Here is a 9,894-nt window from a genome sequence, read left to right as displayed (position 1 = left end):
GGGGAGGAGGCATTCTTTTAATGACACACTGATCACACACTATTGCACTTTGGTTGAGTCCGTCGCAGCGCGCCGCGCCGCGCCGCGCCGCGCCGCGCTAGGGAGGGTTAGCTTTCTGTTAGCCCGCTCGGGCCGAGGAGCCCCCACCGCGGTGGCGGCTTTTCAACGATCACTGAAATGACATTCTTGATTAAAATTTAAAAACAAGAGGTGTGAATGAAAATCGAGCACGCATAAATAAGACACAAAGCAGTCGGCCATGTTTTAAGACTGCGCGGCAGCACGCGTCTCTGCGGCGCACCGTCAGCACGCCGGCTTCAAGTTCACACGGAGAGAAGGTCCAGAAGAATCTCACTTCGAGCTTCACACTTTGCAGAGAATCACCTCCGAATTTGGTTTGAAGTGTGGACGGAAGAAAGTGAGCAGAAACAATGAGAACCTCCGATCTGGTGGAGCGCACGTGTTTGATTCCTGTTTATGGCTCACGCTCCAGAAACATGTTTGGAGCTTTTGTGCAGATACTGTGCCTGAGCGGACGCTGCTTTCCATCTATCTGGTCCCTCGCTGCTCATTAGCTTTAGCTCTTCTCATGTATCCTGGTCAGGGCGGGGGGGGGGGGGCTATGGTCCCTGCACCCACGTGATGACGATGACAGAAAAGCTGATGATTCCCATAATCAAGCCGAAGACCACCAAAGCCAGTGCCTGCATAACAACACACGCACACGCACGTTAGCGTCACTACCAAAGAGGAAATTGTCTCCATATCTTGTTACTTCAACAACAAAACAAAGCTCAGCACAGCGATCCGCCTGCAAAGCGGCAGCAGACGCGGGGAGCTCGCCGTCCTCGGGCGGCGTTAATCACAGCCGCGTGTTCTTACCCCGATGGAGGTGGCAGATGTGAGCGGCTGTCGACCGGCCTTCAGGTAAAAGATGCCGGGGAAAACAAACAGCAGGAGGCTGGACGTCGTGGATCCTGAGGAGCAAACAGGACGGGAGGTTAGACGGACCTGATCGAGCGTCTCTGATGACAGAAGGCAGCTTTATGAACCCTTGAGCCGCCATGAATGATGCATGAGGCCGAGCTAAGTCGCGGGGATCGATCGTAGAGACATCGACCTCCGAGCCCTTCAGGAGGCTTCGAATGTCGCCGGAAAAAAAGAACAAAAAAAAAAACGATCGGGGAGCAATATTTCTGATCATGGTGGACACAACAGATTCTGAAAGGTCGTCCAGACACGCCACCCACCCACGAGGCCAAACACATTCTTGATGTCAGGGACAAAGATGGCCATCATCAGGACCACGGCCACTAGGCTGAGGGTTGTCACGACATGGATCGGCCAGGAGAAGGGTCTGTCTTCACGCAGCATCAGGATCACAGCCTTCCGAGCCTGGAGAACGCACACACACACACACGGAGTCAATCACCTCGAGTGATAACAAAAGAGGCTTCAGGGGCTGAGGAAGGAGCACTCGGATTCCTCTCTCCCCTTTCTTTGAGGAGAATATCGACGAGCTGGGACTCACAGGGAAATGGATGATGGGGACGGTCAGCAGCACAGCCACCAGGACGGCCAGACGCACCACCATCACCATGACGTCCCGTGGCAGGTACTTGTCGTAGCTGAGCAGCAGCTCAGAATCCACACGCGCTGAGAAGGGACAGCACAGTGAGGCTCCGACAGGACGCCGACCCCGCCGGCGTCCGAGCGTCCCCGCGTCTCACCGTAGAACGTCAGGTAGCCGAACAGGGCCGAGACCACGTACAGCAGGAAGCTGAGGCCGATGCTGACGTTGGCAACATTCTGCATCCTGGCCTTGGTCGGACTGAAAGAGAGGGTCGGGAGGCTGAGTCGAGTCTGACCTTCACACACGACATTAAAAGATCTGGGAACGGAAGACGGAGTGCGGCCGGAACTCGCCGCCCTGCTGACCGGTCCAGTTCGCAGTAGATTGGCAGGATGGCTGTGTGGCACAGGAAGGAGAAGGCCATGGTGGGAATGGCGTAGGCGCTCTGCAACACAGCACCGCAGCAGCGCTATTAGCAAGATTTCAAGGTCAAGGTGAGGTTCGTATTGCCGCGTTTGCCATTTCGGTTTTGAGCGCGTTGCTACAGAGCTCGGGAGTGAGCGTCCTTACGTGTACTCGTGCACAGGACGCAAACACACACCGTAGCGGCGCGATAGCGGGGAACGCTTATTTTTGTGCGTCTGAAACCGACACCTGCTTTAAGTGTTTCCGCACGCTACGCACACATATGGCCTTTAGGTGCAGTGCACGCTTGCAAACGCGCTGTCACATGAAGTCGGTCCCGCATAGGAATGGGTGAGACTTTTCCTTAATCCTGCACGAGCAGCGTGCTTTCAGACATACCTTGCTGGAGAGGACAAAGAGTTTGGGCGTGCATTCTGAGTCAGAGGAATTTGATACCTGCAGGGAGGAGAGACGCTGTTATTTCTGAGAGGACATGACTTACTGCAAAGAGGACTAAGCAAAATGCCCGCTCAACGCTTAGGCTGCAGGGCTGACAAGGAAAACAAAAGCCCTCGTGTTAACAGATGTATGTCTGGAGTTGGACCCCGCTTTGTGTATTAAAAAAGGTCAGAGGTCGCTTCCAGGCCGAATCAGGGCCGCTTGAACTTCCTTCCCTTCCGGTGCCTTTCACAGCACGCCGGCTCCGAAGCTGTCTCTGCTCCTCGTCACCCGGAGCCCCACCCTTGAGCGACCCCGGTCTGCCGAGCTCTCCGAGGACCCTGCCGGTCCGCTGTCCGGACCGGGATCTCCGCGGGGGGATTTTGCGCACAAGGTGGAGCGGATTTCTTTTGTTTTACCTGGCCGGCACCTGAGAGGGTGGTCACGTTGTCCTGCAGGGGGCAGGGGATGGACCACTTCTTGACCACCACCTGAGGCACAAAGGTCCCAACGTGTGAAGAACTGAGAAGCATCAGAAACACATCGGGCACGCGAGGCGAGCAGGACTCACCACAATTGCGAAGTACAACATCAAGAAGATGGCAAAGCTGCTGGTGTAGCCCAGGAACCCTGCGGCAGAGAGGACAGCTGCGGTCACGGACGGCGGGCGGAGCCGCCAGGCGAGCCTCCGGGCCGTCTACTCACCGATCTTTGGCAGCATGGACAGAGGAATGATGACGGAGAGCGTGACCAGAATCAGGAGGAACCTCCCGTCCTCATACCAGGCTGGCCTGGAAAACAAGGAGAGGACAGGAGTTAAAATAAGACGGGCTCATTCGCTACCTCCACATCACCGCCCTGAAGTTTCAGGGACAGCGGAGATGAATGTGGAGCTCCTTCAAGAAGGACTGACTCTGGAAATTTGTCTCCATTTTGTGCTTCCAATGTGGAGCGACGGATTCGTCATGTGGTATGAGTTAAGGGCTTTAGCCCTCGCAAACCATAACAATTATGTAATTCACATGCAAAGGTTGTGTCGCTCCATCAGATCAGACCACATATCGCTTGCCGGGTTTTTAGAGAGGGGGAATAATATTTTCCTTTGCTGAGGGAAAGCCTTGGTGGTTTATTCGGGATTGGGGAGCCTGGGGAGGAGGCGGGCGGGGGGTTGGGGTGACGCATGTGGAAGGCATCCCGGCTCCGCTGGGGTCGGGGCTCTGTCGAGCAGCCTGGTGCGCCGTCGCTTACAGCGAGGGGTCGTGAAGAACCGTCTCCTCGCCCTTTACGAGGCCTGGCCTGTCAGCGGCACCTGCTCGGGACATGTCAACGGGCCAACCCCTGTCTGGCAACTTCCCAGCCGCGGTGTTACCCCGGTCCCCGCTGCTTCTCGGCCCGCGTCGCGGCGCATTCCGGACTGTTTCCGAAAAAGCCGAGTCGACGTCCTCCGTGAGCCCGCCTTCCGTCCCCTCCAACCACCTCTGCTGGGAGCTGGCTTCATTCGGCGGATACGGGTAGGTAGAAAACAGTCCTCAGTGCCTTAGGAGTCCTTCTCACAAGGCCCCGGGCTTACCGTAAAGGCCTGGAAGACCCATGAAATGTGGAGCATTTCACGCTATAACGAGATGCAGAATAGCTCTAAGTTCTGGTCGGAGCGCCACTGCCAATGAGTCAATCTCCACAAAGTGTCGAAGATCAGCGCAAATCTGGCCGACGGAGCACAATCTCCGTTCACAGCTGTCCAGGACACAGCCTTGTTTGCGCAGCGTACCCATTAATGGAACAACACGAGCTCGCACGTACGAGCGTCTCTTCCGTGCCGACGTAATGAGCCCGACGGCGGGTGCGGCGCTCGCCTACGAATCCCCTGGTCCGTCCGAGCTGTGATTGACTCGAGTACGTGTCTGTTAACATCTCAAAGCCGCTCATTAACAGAAAAGTTTTGTTTCCCTCAACAGTGAGCTGTAATTAGAATGGCAAAACCGATATCCCCTTGTATCAGTCTGATTCCAGGGAACATGTGCAACAGATTTGGGGGTGAAAGGAGAGCACTAACACAAAACAGCTGCGGGAGGAATATTCAGATGTTGACGGATCGCTCAGAAAGTGGCAACCACTCTTAGTTGAACCAGTGTGGCCAATAACCCAGTGATAGAAGCGACACTTGTGGCCGGGGACTCCGCTGAAGGCCTGGGAGTTGCAGGCCAGCCGGCGTGGGCCGCTGGAAGACACAAGGTAATGAACGTCTCGCTGTCGCGGACTCATCTCCTCTGGCCGCGCTCCTTTCTGTGCAACACCCGGCGCGAGCTTCCCGGCAATCGCTCACAAAGTATTAGCATAATGTGGCTTGGCGAGAGATCTTCCTCCACCGCATTATTCAGGCATTTCGTTGCCGGGCTAATTCCAGCCCGCGTAGCCTTGTAGTGTGGACGTGTCAAGACTGACTTATTCGGAGGCCAAAGGTATAATGTACAACATCGGGGGAGCGGGAATGACTCATTTGTTATCACAGCGCGGGCGTGCTAATCTGCCGAGCAAAGCTAGCGGCCCGGCTCGGCTCTGACCGCGGTTGCGATCGACTCGCGACCGGTTCTCCCCAAAGCGGAGGAGGCTGTTACCCACCCTTGGCCGTCCGGACTCAAGAAGCTGCTGATAGCCGCGGGAAGCTCTGACTTCAAGATGAACAAATACGATGACATGGCTGCGGAAGAAGGAAAAGCGGGTTCAGAGCGTGCACGGTATTCAAAAACATGAGCAGACAAAACACACACGCGGCGAGGAGGCCGTAGGCTGCCACAAGCAACACCACTGTTCCAGCACGAGGAAATGGAAAGCAGGATGCGGGGGTACTGGGGCTCTGAGTTAATGCACATGGGTGGGGCGGGCAGCTCAGGGGATCACCAGCAAAGCCCTCAGTGCAAAGGAGCAGACATTATGCAGATCTTCTGACTGCCGGAGTAAAGGAACGGCAGCCGGGAGGCGGGAGGCTAAGGGGGAGGAATGCTAACAATAATGATCTCTGACGCTAATCCAGGTATTTCTCGGCTTTCTCCGCCTCACTAGGAAACAGGATACTATCAGCCTCTGACAGGCTCCCGCATCCTCCCGAGCAGCCAATTGGGAGACGAGATTGGGGTCGCTTCCTGAGGGTCACGCTCGCCCCCAGAACACCGGGGGCAGATTCCATCCGCAGAGGAGGACATTCCTGATGCCGAATCTCTACCGCGGGGTTGCAAGGCGAGGGGGGCGGGGGGGCGGGACTGCGAATCGGGGCACGGTCGGCGTTAGCCGGCACCTTATTGGCCCGAGGCAGGACTTTTTCTAAGCCCGGACCATAATCCCCCAGATCCTGTATTTGTTTATGAAAGAAAATTCTTCCAATAACCCTCCAGCCCACACAGACACAGGAACACTCACTCTGAGAACAGCTAACCCCGCCAATCTGGCCGCACCAATCTGTCCATCGCGGGGGATTCGGAGGTTTCCTGTAAACGGGCGCGGGGAAGCAGGGATGCCCCAAAACGCCGCCGCTTCTTTATTCGTGGCCAAATTATTCCAGGCCTGTCGCAGGAACCCAGGACACCTTGGGGGATGAACGGCAGGGAACGGTCAACCCTTCCGCCGGCCTGTTCAAACCCAGAGCCTGTAGACTGAGCGTGTCCGCCGCTGCCGTCCTACGGAGCGTTAATGTCACGCAGTGGGTTACTGGGATCAGGAGCAGCAAATACTGACGAAGAGCCCGTGCAAAACATGGAAACAACAAAAGGAAGAGCGTGAACTGTCTGCATGGCGAGGGGGGTGGGGGGGGGCAGAGCAGGACGGGAACACTTCCATTTCATTTCGGGTGAGGGAGGGGACGGCTGGGAGGGTTGGACGTGGACAGTAATTCAGGTCAATTGGCCCATCAGCCTTTGGTGGCACAGATGAATGTTTAACCAGAGAGAAGCTAATTGCACTCTTATAAACGGGGCCTAAGGTGTAGACAGATGCACACTGGAGTGGCTCTGACACTCACACACATATGGGCGTACACAACACACACACACACTGCCCCATGCTGGGAAAACCACAAACATGCCAGAGCGTAGTGCAATAATCCACTGAGCTGTGCCACTAATGGCTGCAGAGGAGGCTTTACCTCCACCGCCTGCAGTTTGGGACCGAGGGCCGTCCTGGGGGGGGGGGGGGGGGGGGCTGCAGGCAAAAGCGGGGGAGTGGGGCGGGAAGGGAGGGGTTCCATTTAGTTACTCAACACTCAGAGTCTGAGAGGGGGCTTACCATCGGTGATCAATAAGACGAGAAGTCGGGTTTCGGGCCCAGGGGAGGGGCGAGAGGACGGCAGCTAAGAGGTCAAAGGTTATCAGGGAATGTGCATAATAACTGCAAAGACACCTGGAGAGCGACCTGACCTCCAGGAGGAGGCGCTCTTAGTCTCAGAATTCAACTAGCACGGCCTGAGCAGCAGGAGCCGCCTCAGACCACACAGGTCCACCTCAGAACCTGAGAAAGGCTTTCTATTGGAACATCAAGCTGCAGCGGACTTACCTCCGATGTTCTGGATGACAATAGTTACTCCGACCAGAACCTTGAAGACATTTAGTGAAAGTGGTTAGTGTCTCGGTTTCTTTGGGAAATGAACATATCCTACAGGTTATTAAAAGGCCCAAGTATGACAGCACAGAATTGTCTCGCCCCTTTTTTTTTTTTTACAAAAAAAAACACCTTCTTCTGACTTAGAGGGAAACTTCTCCCAGACCTTCAGGGAATTGTAGATTTTTTTTTTTTTCTACACATTTTCCAGGATTTCTCTTTGGGTGACACCCAAAACGGACAGTGACCTGAGTCTGCATAAACACAGTCCTCTTTCCTCTCCAGGAGCTGATGCGTGCGAATCTCCGCTCTGTCAGGATCTCACCTTTCCAGGTTTCTGCAGAGCTCGTCCTCCCAGATCCTCGTATGATTTGATTCCTACGGAATTCAAGCCAATAACGTTCAGACATTCTCTGTGTTGATTGAAAGCCACAGGAAGCGGTAGGTTTGATCAAGAGCTCTTGTCTTATCTTATCTAATTGTGGACTGCACACTTACAACAACATCAGCTGATTTAATCACCATTAAGAGGTTCAAAGGAGAGAATACACAAAGCAGATTTCTTTCACACTGATTTAATCAGTTAGAGTAAAGGGTGCCTCCCACACACACACACACGCACGCACGCACGCACGCACGCACGCACGCACGCACGCACGCCACCAATTGACAGGGAATGACTGTCTAAAGTTAGACTGAGGAGCCATTGTTAAACCCTCACCTGTTTGGTCGCATAGCTTCAGAAGGATGTGGATGGAGAAGGTTGCCAGGCTGGACACGAGCACCAACAGGAGACTGAGGGGACACAGCCACGGTCAGCCTCCGTGCCGAAACCTGTAACACTGCACATAAAGAGAGCGGAACTCACCAGAACCCAAGTATGCCGGTGTGAGCCATTGCATAGGCCAGCCCAAATGTGCCGCTGCCCATGATGGCGTTCATCAGGTTGAAAACAGAGGAGGCAAAGGAGGCTCCTCTTGTTCTGCGGGCCCCCGCTCCCTACAAAAACACAATACGGGCGCCATGTTATGAGCGTAAGACAGAGCGGAAAGAACAGGATTATTTTTGTAACAGCTTTATGAGGAATGCTGTGGACCGCATGGAGAACGCTGGGCGGCCTCATGGGGCAGCGCCGCAGAGGCCCTTCGGATCAGGGAATGGAGATGGGAACCAGGGGACAGGATCTGAGCTGCTGGCTGCAGAACAGCTGCCCCGCTCAGGGTGACGGGAGCTGCCCAAACTGACCCACCTCTCTAATAGGGGATATCCTGAATTGCGGCGACCGGCAGCTCCGGTGTCACCCGGCATTACATCTTAGACAGGAAGTTAACACGCAGTGGTCAGTGGCCGCTGCTCTGTTTATGCTTAATTTTACTTCCCTGAGCGGACGCTCAGAGACTCGTATCTTTCAAATACATTCGCAAACAACGTCAAAACAAAAAGCAGTGTCTGAGTCATCATAAAGCCACTTGGTTCGAGGTGCTTGTGGTCCTCAGCCAGAAGATCACAGAGGGACCCCTGCATCACATTTACTGTTGCTCAATCTTGCAGAACAAATACTTTGTGCCTCTGGATTCTGTGAAACCTTGCCTTCTGTTTGCCACTTACAGGTCAGAGTGTGAGACTGAGGAAGAACATTCTCTGGCGACCCCCAAACGTTAAAGACCTGAAGATCTGAATCCTGGAGATCTGAATACTGATGAGATCAGCAAATGTTTACATCAGCAGCGTCTAAACGGACCCACAATGAGCGCAAACTGAGTGAGGGGGCTTCAGACCAATTTTTGACAACTGAGAGCCTTAGAGAAGACTAAGGAAGAAATAAATCCAGCCCTCTCTGAATCTATTCCATATCTGCTCATTAATAACCTCACATATTACTATAGGTATAAGCAGCAGAGCATCATAGCAAGTGTATTTTCACACAGGGAAATGTGATGCATGATGTTTCCATCTAATGCAGAAGGTTTAAATGTATGGTCGGACACATTAACATGATTGGAAGGATTGAAATGCAAAGGTAAAAAGCTCTCTTTCAAATTGGACACATTCAACATCGATTACATCACATGTTCTACGCGGCATGTTCAATGATCTTGAGTTTAAACATGTAAACTGGATTTCTTAACCTGGGATTATGACGTCGATGCAGAATGGATGAGGGGCCTCTGAAATATTGCCTTCTTTTCATCCCAATAATTCGAGCCTTGCATTGCAGCTGTTGGAGCCGCCAAGGGAAAAAAACAACAAGGTGTTATAATTTCTGAAACCTATTTAAGTTACTGCAGGAGCACCATATTGAGAAGGTGGACAGAGGCTCTCTTTGGAGTCACGACTATGTTGGATCAGTAGTAATCATAACCCAGGTGAATATCCAAACAGACACAATATAGGATATATTCATGAAGTAAATATTAGGATTGGAAATGCCACAGTGTGCTTTGTCTTGCTGTTTAAATCGGCATAAAATCCATTTGACTTCACTGCCTCTCTTAAAAACACTAACTAGGCAAATTTAACTATTCACGATTTACTTTGTTTTTCCGATTTCTGCAGAGACTGTGAAGTCTGTGATCTCCCTGCAAAGACGCTTCAGCTGTACTTACAGCGGAGAGCAAGGGTGTAGTTTCATCCTTCTCTGGTTCTTGATTCTCACACTCGGCGAATAAGTCGCTGTTTATGTTTCCATTAATGCTCATTTTAAATTAACAAGAGCCCTTTCGAATACGGTCTTCCTTCTAGAGTGTCGGGGCGGAGAGTTACGATAGTTTCTTCTCCTTCTCCTCTTTTATACCCTCTCCTTATCCACTTGTTGTTGTTGTTGACGAGCCCTCTAGTCACATGACACCTTTCCGGCGCGTAGTAAACGTCACAGCTTTCATTGACCAATC

At 53.1% G+C, this 9,894-nt stretch overlaps 1 protein-coding gene and 1 long non-coding RNA gene across 2 annotated transcripts; one reads left to right on the top strand and one right to left on the bottom strand.

The window, feature by feature from the left end:
* Positions 1–9,839, bottom strand: slc38a6 (solute carrier family 38 member 6). The gene is made up of 16 exons (XM_086152968.1): positions 9,610–9,839; positions 7,872–8,002; positions 7,725–7,798; positions 7,329–7,381; positions 6,959–6,998; positions 5,036–5,114; positions 3,122–3,207; positions 2,988–3,046; positions 2,836–2,907; positions 2,378–2,434; positions 1,939–2,018; positions 1,731–1,831; positions 1,532–1,656; positions 1,251–1,395; positions 883–977; positions 1–704 (listed from the first exon to the last, which is right to left on the bottom strand). The coding sequence occupies exons 1-16, from the start codon at positions 9,700–9,702 to the stop codon at positions 621–623; spliced, it is 1,374 nt and encodes a 457-aa protein (XP_086009094.1). The 5' UTR covers positions 9,703–9,839; the 3' UTR covers positions 1–620.
* On the top strand, positions 3,337–8,816 carry LOC147237722 (uncharacterized). The gene is made up of 4 exons (XR_015106632.1): positions 3,337–3,386; positions 7,289–7,444; positions 7,741–7,817; positions 8,614–8,816. It is a non-coding gene; the product is annotated as an uncharacterized LOC147237722 (long non-coding RNA).
* Positions 9,840–9,894: the final 55 nt, after the last annotated feature.

Source organism: Fistularia commersonii, chromosome 1 (assembly GCF_037954325.1).
Source record: "Fistularia commersonii isolate RoL2024-O1a breed Wild chromosome 1, RoL_Fcom_v1.0, whole genome shotgun sequence".
NCBI classification, from domain to species: domain Eukaryota; kingdom Metazoa; phylum Chordata; class Actinopteri; order Syngnathiformes; family Fistulariidae; genus Fistularia; species Fistularia commersonii.
The sequence above is the reverse complement of the archived record's forward strand: the minus strand, read 5'-3'. Positions and strand labels throughout refer to the sequence as shown.

Excerpts from the sequence above, each read along its gene's own strand:
- slc38a6 (XM_086152968.1), bottom strand. The coding sequence starts at position 9,702 with ATGAGCATTAATGGAAACATAAACAGCGACTTATTCGCCGAGTGTGAG. Across the intron at positions 3,208-5,035 it reads TTGAGTCCGGACGGCCAAGG|GCCAGCCTGGTATGAGGACG; the intron begins GTGGGTAACAGC and ends CTTGTTTTCCAG. Across the intron at positions 2,908-2,987 it reads TGTTGTACTTCGCAATTGTG|GTGGTGGTCAAGAAGTGGTC; the intron begins GTGAGTCCTGCT and ends TTTGTGCCTCAG.